General features: G+C 42.9%; 1 protein-coding gene across 1 annotated transcript in view; it reads left to right on the top strand.

The window, feature by feature from the left end:
- The window catches only part of ARFGEF3 (ARFGEF family member 3), a 146,955-nt gene that overhangs the window by 37,491 nt on the left and 94,013 nt on the right, over nt 1-15,451 (top strand). Inside the window, exons 5-6 of the mRNA XM_038741335.1 lie at nt 2,143-2,211; nt 12,393-12,515. Coding sequence (XP_038597263.1) covers nt 2,143-2,211; nt 12,393-12,515 — 192 coding nt within the window. The remainder of the gene's footprint in view (nt 1-2,142; nt 2,212-12,392; nt 12,516-15,451) is intronic.

Here is a 15,451-nt window from a genome sequence, read left to right as displayed (position 1 = left end):
TTCTAGTGACCCCCTGCTTCCCCTTCCCTCCGTGCTGTCCCGCAAAATATGAAGGATGCTTCCAGAAAGATGTGCTAATTTGTCAGTCTTAAACTCTGGGAAGCAGTAGAATTGTTGCCTGCTCTAGATTGTTAGCTTCTTGTGGACAGGTTCTGTCTCTACCAACTCTATTATTGTACTCTCTCAAGCAGCTAATATTTGCTCTGCACACAGTTAAGTGCTCAATAAATATGACTGATTGATTCCCCTCCCTTCAGCTGTTCCCCTTCCACTTTCCTGAGCCCTTGATGCCCGGCAGGCGAGTGTGATGCTCTGAGGATTTGGGGAAGGCAGCAGGTGGGGAAGGGGAGAGGAAAGGAGCAGTGTGGCTTAGTGAACAGAGCACAGGCCTGAGAGTGAGAAGGACCTGGGTTCTAATCCCAGCTCCACCATATGGCTGCTGTGTGATCTTGGACAAGTCACTTCACTTCTCTGTGGCCCAGTTACCTCATCTGTAAAAAAATGGGGTTTAAAGTGCGAGGCCCAATATGGGACAGGGACTGTGTCCAACCTGATTAACATTTATCTAACCCAGTGCTTAGAGCAGTGGTTGGTACATAGTAAGCATTTACCAACAACAATAATAATAACTATTATTATTATTGGGCGCATAGTGACCAGGGTAGAGTCGTCTCAAGGTAAAGGAAGGGTGGCTCCAAATTGGGCCGGGAAGAGAGGCAGCTACAGCCTCCGGGACCAGGAAGCAGGAGCCAGGAAGACCTGGTTGTGCCAAATAAAGGGAAGTAACTGGCAACTTGGGAGCCAGGATTGAGCTGCGTTTTCTGGTGGAGGTTGGAGAAGCACCCCCGATTCCTTACTTGGGGGAGAAAACCTGCAGTTCAGCATGTTTCCCTAGGCCTTAAATCTACCTCATCCTCCTTGGGTATAGCCACGGGCCTGGTGCTGCCCAGGATTGGAGTGAGTGTCCTGTGCAGACTGATGGCAGTGGGCAGCTGCCACAGCCATGAAATTGCCAATGGAGATTCTTACAGAGGACTCCCCGTGGGGGTGGCGGGGCACAGCTGGCAGACTCTGAAATCGTTGTTTCACTGTGCAGGCTAGACTATAGACTTCAGACCGTGAGCTCGTTGTGGGAAGGGAATGTGTCTGTTATATTGTACTCTCTCAAGCGCTTAGTCTAGGTCTCTGCACACAGTAAGTGTTCAATAAATATGACTGACAGGTGGTGCAGTGTAATGATGTCACGCTAGGTGCTCTGCCTGCCTGCTACATAATAATAATAATAATGATGGTATTTGTTAAGTACTTACTATGTGCTAAGCACTGTTCTAAGCCCTGGGGTGGATACAAGGTTATCAGATTGTCCTACGTGGGGCTCACAGTCTTAATCCTCATTTTACAGGTGAGGTAACTGAGGCACAGAGAAGTTAAGTGACCTGCTTGGCCTTGCCTCCTCAGGGCAACAGAAAGCCTCATGTCCAGAAATCCATGTGTAAGGGCAGCATTCAGTTTTAGTTGATAAAATGGCCATGAAGTATGGCCTGTGAGCTATCCAGAATTATGGATTTTTTTAGCAATAATGAAGTTTAAAAATCAGTTTAATCTACTTTATTAGTTCAGGGGTGCTTGGCTATTGACTTGGTGATTGATCAATGAGAATATTAGTTTTTAACAGATTGAACTATTCGCTAGTGCTGTGGTATATATTCAGGCAGGGCATGACTCAGTTCTGATGAGGTCCTACTGCCCTTTGTAGTTCTTATGAGCTACCTCATTAAGCAAAAAAAAATTGTGCTAAAATTCTCAAGCAGGGGCCTTACACTCTCTGGCCAATCACTTGAGAGTCGCACAAGTGATTATTTCCTTGCTAAGCTTTAGTGAGTTGCAGGGTAATTTGATACACCTCTCAAACAGGCTATGTTTTAGGAATCATATGTATTGACAGGCAAATTAAATGACCAATAGTTAGGGAGAAATGTCTGGAATAAGAGTAAATATTTTAGGGAAAATAAATGTTAATAGAGAGAATTTTCAAATGTGTATGAAACTAAAGACTGTGATTTTTTTCTCTTTCTCCTTTCCTGCCTCCTCCCCTCTCCCTGCCCATCTATTCTCCATCCTTTTTTTTAATCTTTGTTGAAGGTTTTACTCTGCATAACTTACTCCTCCACGTTCGATCTGAATGGAAGTGCAGTGTTGAAGATCTCTGAGGTGAGAGTCCCCCATCCCAGCTCACCCTGGGTTGCTGTCTGTGCTTGTGTTGCCTGCTTTGAGTTCCTCTTTACTGTTAATGGCAGTCATGATTAACAGACCCAAATTGGGCTGGAAGGAGACACCAGAACCCTCCTGGAGCTTTCTTTCTCCAGTAACTCTTTTTATTCTGCTGTTAATTTCAAGTGGTAAGACTCCAAACAAAGCTGACCACAGTTACTTCTGGGGAAAACACTCTAGTGAAATGCTCCACTGACCAAAGCCAGCTAAAAATGCATTTCCCAGAAAATTTTGACTGCTCTGAAAAAGGGGGAATTGGATTTTGTGCTGCCCCTAGTTTGAACATTTGGAAAAGTGGTGTGGCCTTGTGGGAAGAGCATGGTCCTGAGAGTCAGAGGACCTGGGTTCTAATGTGACTCTGCCATTTATGTGCTATATTTCCTTGAACTTGTCACTTAACTTCTTTGTGCCTCAGTTACGTCATCAGTAAAATGGAGATTAAGACTGCAAGCTCCATTAGGGACCAGTGTGTCCAGCCTGATTATCTTGTATCTACCCCAGCGCTTAGTGTCTGGCACATAGTAAGCGCTTAACAAATATAATTTAAAAAAACCCAAAACAGTCAACTGGGCATTTTCCAATAATGCACCTCCCCTTCTTGAGCAACTCATTGCAAGCAAAAGGGACCTAGGGAAATCAGTGATGCTTCCAAGAACAAGTCATCACCAAGGGTACTCACAAGTACTCAGTAAAGTGCTCTACACCCAAAATTTCAATAAATATCATTGATGAATTATAGGCCCCCAGGATTTATTCTTATTCCGCTGGCTCTTGGTAGCACTGTAGCTCCAAGTTTGCCATTCAGTTTAACTGAGACTAATTTTCCAGTTAATTGTCAGGATGCACAGTGGTTTATGAGAACTACAGATTTTTTATAGGGGAATACATCCAGATGGGAAGAACTAATGCCATGTTTGATTGTTCTGACATTCAAGTAAATCTGTTTTTGAGGAAGAGGGATATGATAACATTGGTGTGTAACACCAGTGAGACTCGACGTGCAGGGGTTGAAAGGGTTTGTGCTAAAAATCCTTGGTGTTCTGGGAGTATGTTTAATAGAATGCCCTGCACAATGGGGCTCAGTGTTGATCAGTTGAGGAGGAGGATGGTGATACTAGATTACATGTCAATCTAACATAAATCATTCATCCCACTGGAAATACTTTAGTGAAAATGTTTCTTTACAAATATCTAGGAATAGAACTGTTCCTTATTACACTTGCATCACCTGCTTGGGACATTTTGAACCTTAAATTACAATCATGTACCTGAAATTTTCAAAGCACAAGGAGAGGCCCTTTTTTAAGATATTTCTTATACCTTATCTCAATTTTCACCCATACTCCTCAATGACAGATTTGTAAAAGCCAGATTTTTAAGGGTATAGTTCAATTACCTGGGGAGATGGCAGACTCTAATTCATGTTTGTAGAATAATAGGATTGCTTTTTATTTTTTCCATAGAGCTACTGCCCATGGAATAATAAATCTTTTAAACTGGTTTTTCAGGAATGGAGACTGATTTGTTAAACTAAACAAATTTTCTTTATCATGAAAACTGAGACTCTTTTCCCAATCCACCCCAGAAATTGTAATCAGAGTGCAAACCAGACACATGTCTGGTGGTTGGCCCTCAAATGAATCTTAAGTTCCTTTCATTCAAGTGGTTCCTCTTGGAGTAAAGGTTGGAGAACCTCAGTCAGGGTTGGAGAACCTCCACAGCACAGGCTGGGCATTTTTTCCCAGGGAGCAGGGATTTGAGAGGTAGGTCTTTGTGAACACGGGGCACTGCTAAAGCTTTAGCCACCAAACACTTTGCCTTTTCTAATCTTCAGTTTCTGGGGACTAATTTGCAAAGGGTGAGGTCCAGAGAAATTTGTCAGGGTTAACAGCTGCTTTAAGTGGCAGCTCCTAGAAGCTAGGAAGTAGGATCAGGGATTTCACAGTCAAAACCTTTTTTTTTTAAAGGGTACTTGTTAAGCACTTACTGTGTGCTAAGTGCTAGGGTATCTACAAGATAATCAGGCAGGCTCACATAAACCTAACAGTCTAAATAGAAGGGAAAAGGATTTAAATCCCTGTTTTACAGATGAGGTAAGTGAGGCACAGAGAAGTGAAGTGACTTGCCCAAGGTCACACAGCAGACACATGGCAGATTCAGAATTAAAACCCAGGTCCTCTGACTCCCTGGACCGTGCTCTTTCCCCTAAGCCATGCTACTTCCCTTGGACAGGAACCCACTTCTTCTAATGCCTAACTGGTGCTGTTGGCTTCCCATCTTTCTTTTACACAGAAGTCACATAAAATTGATATTAGGGATCTGTGCTTAGAACAGTGCTCTGCACATAGTAAGTGCTTAATAAATGCCATTGTTATTACTATTATTAAAAATACATAACCCATGTCGTCTTCTTGGCCCTTTCTCCTTCTGCACTTTTTATTTGAATCCCCTAAAATCTCCTTAATTTGCTTTTCCTTCATCATGTCTCTCCACAAACTCTCTTCTTAGCCTCTCTCTCTGGTGCTGTCATTTTCCCAGAAGTCCCGAGCCTCAGCATATAGCAGAGCCCAAAGCTTTTCAGCAGAAATGCCACCGCCTTCTTTAATTTGAGGGCGATCTGCATAGAGCACCTCTGGCCCCATGCCAAAAACTCCATTACTTTTTTCTACCTCCCCATGGGCTGAACCTAAAATTCTGTCTCTTTCCCTGCTTCCTAAAGTGAAGGGAACCACTAAAGTGGCATCCGTGGATTGGACTCCTTCAAGGGCTTAGTGGTTGCACTGGGCATATTCAGGAGGTATGGAAATATTTTGGGTCAGGGAAGAAGTTTTTTTTTCCTTCAGTCATATTTACTGAGTGCTAACTCTGTGCAGAGCACTGTACTAAGCACTTGGGAGTGAACAATATCACAATAAACAGACACATTCTGTACATTGTTGAGATTGAAGACCTGGATTTCCTGGACAGACTGAGTTGGAAGCAACCTACTGTCATCTCAACCTCTCCTGTTCTCATGTCCATAGTCTTCTCATCACCCCCTTCTCTTTTTAGCTCTGGCTCATTACCAGCAATGGCTGCTGATTTGGAGATAGTCTGAGTCCCAAATGACCCGGGCCATGCACAGACCCTGTCTCTGAGGGCTGCAGCTGGGAGAGGACTTTACAGCAGTAATTCTCAGCTTTCTGGAGCCAGGAGAATTGGCCCCAGAGCTGTCAGTCCTCCAGGAATCATCTGGAAGCATTCCACTGTGCTCTGGGCTGCTCCTGTTATGGAGGAAAAAGCCCAGCCCTGCTAATAATCATGATGGTTTTACAGCAAGAGAAGCAGCATGTCCTAGTATGTAGAGCACGGGCCTTGGAGTCAGAGGACATGGGTTCTAATTCTGACTCTGCTAATTGCTTGGGCAAGTGACTTCATTTCTCTGTGGCTCAGTTTCCTCAACTATAAAATGGAGATAAGATACTTGTTCTCCTTCCTACTCTCAATTGTACTCTCCCAAGCACTTAGTACAGTGCTCTGCGCACAGTAAGTGCTCAGTAAATTGAATGAATGTGGGAAAGGGACTATGACTGACCTAATTAACTTGTACTTGCCCCAGAGCTTAGAAAAGCATTTGACACGTAGTAAGCGCTTTACAAATACCATTAAAAAAGGGGGAAATTTTGGCTGAACAGTCGTCATCATCATCATTACCACCATCATTACATGCTTACTGAGTGCCCAATATGAGCAGAGCTGCGGCTACTATATAAGAAAAGTATAAGACCAGGAGAGAGGATTTGGATATGAATTTGAAAATGACTCCTTCTAATGTTACAGACACATTCCTTTTGTCCTGTATCTTTTTTCTTGTCCATGGAAAACTGCAATCAACCAGTCAATGGTATTTGAGTGCATATTGTGCGCAGAGCACTGTACTAAGCACTTTGGAGAGTGCAGTACAACAGTTAGTAGACATGTCCCCTGCCCACAAGGAGCTTACAGTTTTAGAGGGAGAAAATGCCCATTAAAATTAATTACGGATAATGAGAAACTGCAATGAGTAGCATTGGTTTCCACTCTAATCTCTATTAGTGTTGCCAATTAACTGAAGATTTAAGAGTTAGCATTTCATTTTTTACAGTCAGGCCTGCAATTAAGTTTCTTCTTTATCATAAATAAAGCAGACAGGGAGAACTGGTAAAATCGAATCTCCTCAGAGATAGAAACTGTGGTTTCACTTTCCTCTAACCACACAGTCAAGGAACCATGAGGAAGAACCTATTTTCTCTGATGCAGTTAGTTGCTGTGTTCAGTTTGTCAATTCTGAGCTCAATCCTGCCATTGGTGGAGTTGAAGTTGCAGTAATTCATTCATTCATTCATTCAATCGTATTTATTGAGCGCTTACTGTGTGCACAGCACTGTACTAAGCACTTGGGAAGTACAATTTGGCAAAATATAGCGACGGTCCCTACCCAACAGTGGGCTCACAGTCTAGAAGGGGGAGACAGAGAACAAAACAAAACATATTAACAGAATAAAATAAATAGAATAAATATGTACAAGTAAAATAAATAAGTAAATAGAGTAATAAATATGTACAAACGTATATACATATATACAGGTGCTGTGGGGTAGGGAAGGAGGTAAGGCGGGGGGGATGGAGATGGGGAGGAGGGGGAGAGGAAGAAGGGGGAGAGGAAGGAGGGGGCTCCGCCTGGGAAGGCCTCCTGGAGGAGGTGAGCTCTCAGTAGGGCCTTGAAGAGAGGAAGAGAGCTAGCTTGGCAGATGTTGGGAGGGAGGGCATTCCAGGCCAGGGGGTGACGTGGCCCGGGGGTCGATGGCGGGACAGGCGAGAACGAGGCACGGTGAGGAGATTAGTGGCAGAGGAGCGGAGGGTGCGGGCTGGGCTGTAGAAGGAGAGAAGGAAGGTGAGGTAGGAGGGGGCAAGGTGATGGAGAGCCTTGAAGCTGAGGGTGAGGAGTTTCTGCCTGATGCGCAGATTGATTGGTAGCCACTGGAGATTTTTGAGGAGGGGAGTAACATCCCCAGAACATTTCTGGACAAAGACAATCCGGGCAGCAGCATGAAGTATGGATTGAAGTGGGGAGAGACATGAGGATGGGAGATCAGAGAGGAGGCTGATGCAGTAGTCCAGACAGGATAGGATGAGAGCTTGAATGAACAGGGTAGCGGTTTGGATGGAGTGGAAAGGGTGGATCTTGGCAATGTTGCAGAGCTGAGACCGGCAGGTTTTGGTGACGGCTTGGATGTGAGGGGTGAATGAGAGAGCAGAGTCGAGGATGACACCAAGGTTGCGGGCTTGTGAGACGGGAAGGATGGTAGTGCCGTCAACAGTGTTGGGAAAGTCAGGGAGAGGGCAGGGTTTGGGAGGGGAGACAAGGAGTTCAGTCTTGGACATGTTGAGTTTTAGGTGGCGGGCAGACATCCAGATGGAGATGTCCTGAAGGCAGGAGGAGATGTGAGCTTGGAGGGAGGGAGAGAGAGCAGGGGCAGAGATGTAGATTTTTGTGTCGTGGGAGCGAATGAGGTCACCAAGGGAGTGAGTGTAGATCGAGAACAGAAGGGGACCAAGAACTGAACCTTGAGGAACCCCTACAGTAAGGGGATGGGAGAAGGAGGAGGAGCCTGCAAAAGAGACTGAGAATGAATGACTGGAGAGATGAGGAGAACCAGGAGAGGACGGAGTCTGTGAAGCCAAGGTTGGATAGCGTGTTGAGGAGAAGGGGGTGGTCCACAGTGTCGAAGGCAGTAATTCAGAAAAAGATCCGTAAACTGCATTTTTTTCAGATTAGAAGCAGCTCAATTTATTACAAAAAGGTTTCTTCGATTGGCAGTCATAAACTTAAAGGCCTTTTGGCTCTTGACATTGATTTGACAGTACTGTTTTAGAGACGTTGTTAAGGCGGTCATTGCCATTGGAGCTGAGCCTTTACTCCTTCAAGAGAATTTGATTGCCCCAGGACTAGTTGAGAGTCCTCAAAGTCCTCAAACAAGGACTTTGGCTAACACGGAGAGACTCTCCAGCTATAGTAACCTGATGGAAAGGAGGCACATCAGTGTCCAATGTCTCCTCCCCGTCAGAAAATTAAAGAGGCTTCATTTTTCCTGCGATCTTAAGGGCCAGACTATTTGGGGATGTTCCAATGGTTCTTAAGAGTTTCAAGATTCATGAGGTGGTTTAGAAAACAATGCCAGGGGTTTAAAGTGGTGAATATAGCACAGCAAAGGAAAATTTAAGTGTGTACTCAGATTGTCGTTGTGGGCAGGGAACACATCTACCAACTCTGTTATACTCCCCCATGCACTAAAATACGGTGCTCTGCACACAGTAAGCATTCAGTTAATATGATTGATCGATTGGCTGTTGGTCCTTTATGGGTCTTTTCAACCTTGGTCCCTTATTTGGGTAGGATTTCATAATCAGGAGAACAGCTATTTAGAGAACTGGAGATGGACAGGGGGGATCAGACACAGTTATTCAATGGTATTTATTGAGCACTTATTGTGTGCAGAGCATTACACAAATCACTAGGGAGAATTCACTAGAGTTGGCAGACACAATCCCTATCCTCAAGGAGTTTATGATCTAGTGCGGTATGTTACCACCATCAGTAGGATGGCTATTGAGAGAAATGGAGATAGAGAGGACCAGATGCTTAAATTCAAACTCCCCGCTGATATTCTCCTCCCTCCTTGGGTGTACACTTTACCCATCATGCAAACACAGACTAGAGGTGAGTGAAGAGTAGGACCTAAAGACCCTGGTAATAGCCCCACATGTGGCTCTGCCCTCTATTTTCCCTTTCACTGTACAGTATATATTCCTTTTAGAATCACTGCTGGCAGGCCTCCCTGCCAGGAAAGTATTCTGCTAACCTCAAATTTGAGTCCTGATCAATCAATGGCATTTATTGAGTGCTTACTGTATGCAGAGCAGTGTATTAAGCACTTGGGAGAGCGAAATATGACAGAGTTTGTAGATGTGTTTCCTGCCCATACGGAGCTTATGGTCTAGAGGGGGAGTAGTTTAGAGTCTCATCAGCATAAATGAGATTTCAACCCCCCTCAAAATAATTCCTTGTTGGGAAAAGCCCCTGCTCCTTTCCTTGGATTCTGGTGCCCTCATTCTGTGTACTGATTCATCCAACAAGTGCTGTGATCAGAAAGACAGGAAAAGCAAGCCTCTGGAGTCTTATGATCTTGTCCTCCAGGCACCAAACTCTAATAATGCCAGATTTCTTCCTGCTTGTCCCCTTTTAGTAAAATTTGAAAGCAAAAATGAAAAAAAAAAAAAACCCACTGAGTTTCCAGTGGGGCAATGGATATTATTTGGTAAACAGTGGATAAAGAAAACCCCGATTGCCATGCTGTATGTCAAGCTTTGGTTATTTGTCAAACCACTGATTGGAGAACGTGGTTATTGCATCCTTCGTGGCCCATAGGTTCATATTCTCATTGCTCCCCATTGCTTTTTTGTGTTTGTTTTTCTTCACTAATCCCTTTGTGTTTTTGCTCTTAGTTGTGTTTGGCATGTCATAAAGCTGGATGTCCTCGAATGCATGAAATGATCAAAATGTCCATTGTGCAACTCTTCACCACCCTGTGCCATCGTGTTTTCACTGGTGTGCAGGGGCCTGTGTCCTTTCGCAAGGTATTAATTTTGGTCATTTTTGTGTGGTTAATGCAGAGGCTGTGAAGAAAATACGTGTGCATGCATGGGGAGGTCGGGGAAAAAATATGAAGGTCGTCCAAAGAGGAAATCAATGTGCCCTTTCTCCAGAAACTCAGCTGGTCTGCTAATTCAGTTCTTTCACAACACCTCTAGTGTCAGATTATGGCTTTCAGCAGCTATATGAAATAATGGCTTTCAAGCCAAGAAAATTGGCCAGTTAAGATTAAAGGATTAAGATTAAATATTGTGCCTCTTCTTCCAAGTTTGGCGGTGGTGATTTTGATCTCGTGAGCCCTGGGAACAAGTAGGGGCGCAGACTGAAGGAAAATAACAGACAAATTAGGGTCCATTTTCACTCTTTAAAGAGGAACCCTTCTGAGTAGTATGACAGGAAGTTCTGATTTTCCTTATATTAATACAGCTGCCCTTTAATTGCCAGGCTAGCAGGATTTATTAAACTCCCATGTATTGTATTCCTCTGTTGAATATGGTATGCACTTTGCAGAAAAATTTTTGAGTTTCCAAAAATAAAGTAGAATTGGTAAGTCTTTCATGAACTTTGTACATTTTTTAATGGTATTTGTTAAGCGTTTACTATGTGCCAGGCACTGTACTAAGTGCTGAAGTAGGTTAAAGCTAATAATAATAATAATAATGTTGGTATTTAAGTGCTTACTATGTGCCAAGCACTGTTCTAAGCACTGGGGGATACAAGGTAATCAATGTTGTCCCATGTGGGGCTCACAGTCTTAATCCCCATTTTACAGATGAGGGAACTGAGGCCCAGAGAAGTTAAGTGACTTGCCCAAAGTCACACAGCTGACAAGTGGTGTAGTCAGAATTAGAACCCATGACCTCTGACTCCCAAGCCCATGCACTTTCCACTGAGCCACGCTGCTTCTCTAAACAGGATGGACACAGTCCATGTCCCACATGGGGCTCACAGTCTTAATCCTCATTTTATAGATGTGGTAAATGAAGCACAGAGAAGTTTAAGTAACTTGCCCAAGGTCACAGCAGACAAGTGGTACAGCCAGGATTAGAATGCAAGTCCTTTTAACTCCCAGGTCTGTGCTCTATTTATTAGGCAATCTGCTTTTCATATGTATTTTGAATGCTTATTCACCAAGTGTGGTACAGGTAACATTTTCTGTGGCATTGGAGTATGCAACCAAGTAATAGAAAGTGGAACAAAGCACTCTTGGAACAATAACCTTGGAGCAGGGTGGCCTAATGGATATAGCATGGGTTTGGGAGTAAGAAGGACCTGTGTTCTAATGTCGTTTCTGCCATTTGCCTGTAGTGTGACTTTGGGCAAGTCACTTCTCCTTGCCTCAGTCATCTCATCTGTAAAATGGGGATTAAGCCTCTGAGCTCCACGTGAGACATGGACTGTGTCTAACCTGATTAGCTTGTAGCTACCCTAGTGCTTAGAACAGTGGCACAAAGAAAGCGCTTAGCAAATACCATAAAAAAGACTGCTTGTTTTAATTCATTTTATTATCAGGGTGGATTATCCTGGTACAGTTCTCAAAGATATTTTAGTTTAAGGACAGATGAGTCAATCTTACATTGTAAAATGTCCATTTGTGCCCAATGATAGTTTGAAGTCCTTCTACTCTGATTTGTGGTCAGGGAGAAAGCTCTCCAGGTAAATAGCAGTATTTCCCCTACCTCTCCCGCTCAGTTGTAGTCTTGAAACTTAAAAGTTTGCTATTCCACTGAAGACAGTGCATTGTCTTTAAACTCTATGGGACTTATCCCTAGAGCACATACCATAGATTCCTCAAGGCTTTTTTTTGGTATTCTTCTGTATGTTTTCTGCCTTGAAGAATCTCAAATAATTCTTTTTCATTGGAATGTACAGAAGAAATACTAATTTACCACATAATAGAAAAAGGTGTATGTGTTCTAACTGCATATAGATAGGAGTAACACAATACATTTACGTGCCTTAATGAAAAATAAGATATTGGCAATAAGCAAACTTTTTCCCACAACAGTAAGCACTCAATAAATATGATTGATGATGATGATGATGATAAATCAGAATAATAAAATGGTGTATTAAAGACCAAACGAAGCCTGAAATCTTTCCCTAATATGGCACCGATCAAAATTTGTTTTTTATGTTTTTAAAGAGCCAATTTCAGGTTACTTTCTTGGGATGGGGTGGGAGTGAGAAAAGGAAGGATTTCTATAAATGAATTTATTTGGTATTCATGACAGTGTCCTGAGTTTCTAATGAGCTCCTACCTCCTTCTGTGGGCATTAAAAATAATGTAATTAGCAGTATCAAAAGTCTAACTAGCATCCTAAACTAAGTCAAGCTGACTTTCTGCGCTGAAGGGAATTTGACTTCCTCGCATAGGGTTGGTTACCTAAAATGTTTCTCTCTCTGTGTATATAGTGTATACGTGCTGCTATCTTGTTTCCCTCACCAGGTTTGCATTGAGACATACGTATCTAGCTGTCACCAGCGTAGTATTAACACTGCCGTGCGGGCGACTCTCAGCCAAATGTTGAGTGACTTGACTTTGCAGTTACGGCAAAGACAGGAGAACACGGTGAGCCTCCCGGCAGATTGACGTGCTGATCAGCTTCCTGGAGGGTATCCTATGTATTTTGTGAACCCGTTGTTGGGTAGGGACTGTCTCTATATGTTGCCGACTCGTACTTCCCAAGCGCTTAGTACAGTGCTCTGCACACAGTAAGCGCTTAATAAATACGATTGAATGAATGAATGCAGTGCAGAGAAGCGGCATGGCCTAATAGATTGAGCATAGGCCTGGGAGTTGGAAGCTCTCGAGTTCTCCTCCTGGCTCTGTCGCTTGTCTACTGTGTGACCTTGGGCAAGTCACTTCTCTGTGCCATGGTTACCTCACCTGTAAAATGGGGATGAAAACTGTGAGCCCCTTGTGGGATATGGACTGTATCCAACCTGATGAGTTTGTATCTCCCCCAGTGCTTAGTACAGTGCCCAACACATAGTAAGCACTTAACAAGTACCATAATATTATTTTTATTCTTACTGCACGCAGAAATACTGCACGATGTGGCACTGCACACTGCTGCCTTGTGCACTAAGGTACTGCACACAGTAAGTGCTCAATAAATACGATTGAATGAATGGTACTGTGTGCTGGGGCACTGCGCATTATGGTACTGCAAGCTGCAGTAATGTGCATTGAAGTGTGCACTCAGTGGCACTGCACATTGCTGTACTGTGCACTGAGGGATTGCCCACTGTGGTGCTGGGCCACTGCACCCAGTGGCACTGCATGCTGCAGTAATGCCCACTGAAATATGCACTCTGTGGTACTGCACACTGTGGTGTCACTCAATCGTGTCCTGATTGCTCCTGAGGGGGTTAATCACTTTTTTTTATAACTATCTGGTTCAAGTATGCTATTATTTTCCCTGTAAGTTTCCCCAGTTCTCTTCAAATTTTTCTTCAGGGAGTTTATTTTTTTTTTGGGTGAACTTTTCTGTGATAGAAGGGTTTTGGAAGAGGGGTTGATTTTGTTTTGCAAATAGCCAATTCCCTAGAAACAACACTGTGCTGTTGGACCATTGTTCACCCCCTGAAGTATGTTAGGTGTTTATTTAAATAGAAAATATAATCCTATGAGGTTTGGGACTGTGGGAAAGGAAATGGTGAACAAGACAGAATCACCAGCAGCAAAGCCATGGAAGAATTCAGTTCACCGGTATCAAGGTAATGCCCATCGCATCCCAGCTTCTCCTGGTGGGGAATGTGCAGGGAGGGCTTGGAGGCAAAATCGCCAAACAGCGGCTAATAGGTGGGCCAAAGGGGAGGGACCAACGCATAGAAGACAGGAGAATTGTTTGAAAAATATGGTGAAGCACAACCTCGAAGGATGGAGCTGATTGGGAATGTGGGATGTCTCTTTAAGAGAATAGGTTTCAGGGAGAGCTGGTTAGTGAGAGGCAAAATTGAAAAAGGGTTGCGCTGTGCAGATAGAAGGTGTGAAAACCCGGGGTGATTTCTATCAGTGACCAATGTAAGAAGGATTGTCAGTCCTTAATCAGTCTTTTCATCCTCTTATGGATAAGACTTTAATGTTACAAGCATCATCTTCAAACCCGAGGGATGACTCTGTGTACATGTGTGTGGGCGTGGGTGCGTATGCCTGTTATTTTTTAACCAGAAGGATGCGAAGGGAGGAGGGTGTTATGATTTTTAACTGGGAGGATTTCAGGAACAAACTAGCTGATTTCATTTTGTTGTGTTGTTTAAACCCATGAGAGTTGTTTGTTCTAAGCTTGAATGTATTGTCTAAATTGAGTTCTTCGGGGCATATTCTATCGTCATTATCTTCTTGCATGTATTAACTTTTCAGGGTGTTAATGAAATGATGATTATTCCTTAGGACTTGTGTTTCTAATGTTATTCATTTATTCAATCATATTTATTAAGCATTGACTGTGTGCAGAGCACTGTACTAAGCATTTGGGAAAGTACACTACAACAATAAACAGGGACATTCCTTGCCCACAGTGAGCTTACAGTCTAGAGGACTGCAGTCTAGAGGAAAGCAATTCACTGCTTTCATCTTGCTATCTCCCTTAGAAATATTTTGTTCAGTTTTAATTGTATTTAACAACAATGTGAAAAACACTGAGAGGTAACTGCAATTGTAGTGTGAATTCTGGGTTCCATGTTTAATTTCAAGATTTGGCGAATGTTCCTATATTTCCTCCTAAAGTACAGTGTTAAAAGCCTACAATCAGAAAAATCAAAAATAGCTATTGCTTTTATATTCATTTTTTGGAGTAAGGTATACATGCACCATTAAATTTTATTTCATTGAGGTTAGGAATAGACTCCATCTTGTCATTTCTTAGATAATTTACTTTGTGCTTTTTGTGGCCCAGGGGAATTCCTTTGGAAAATAACCAGGACTTTAGGGAAAATCTATCAAACAATCATGGTATTTATTGAGGGCTTACTCTCTGCAGAGCACTGTACTAAATGCTTGGGAGAGTACAATACAATAGAGTTGGTAGATACCGTTGTTGTTTTCAGCTTTTCCTCCCACCTTTCTCCTCCCTTGTCCCCTTCTCTCTTAATTAGACTGTGAGCCTCATACGGAACAGGAACTGTGTCTAATGTGATTTTCTTGTACCTACCTCAGCACTTAGAATATTGCTTGACATTTATAAAATGCTTAATAAATACCATCATCATCATACAATTTATGCCCATAAGGAACTTAGTAATTATGATATTTGTCATTCATTCATTCAATCATATTTATTGAGCACTTACCGTGTGCAGAGCACTGTACTAATGGAAAGTACATTTTGGTAACAGAGACAGTCCCTACCCAACAACGGGCTCACGTCTGGAAGTGGGGAGACAGAAAATAAAACAAAACAAAAAAAGTAGACAGGCATCAATATCATCAATATGAATAAATAGATAGATAAATAGGTAGAATTGTCAAGTGCTTTCTATGTGCCAGGCACTGTACTAAGT

Source organism: Tachyglossus aculeatus, chromosome 2 (genome assembly GCF_015852505.1).
Source record: "Tachyglossus aculeatus isolate mTacAcu1 chromosome 2, mTacAcu1.pri, whole genome shotgun sequence".
Classification (NCBI taxonomy): Eukaryota; Metazoa; Chordata; class Mammalia; order Monotremata; family Tachyglossidae; genus Tachyglossus; species Tachyglossus aculeatus.
The sequence above is the reverse complement of the archived record's forward strand: the minus strand, read 5'-3'. Positions and strand labels throughout refer to the sequence as shown.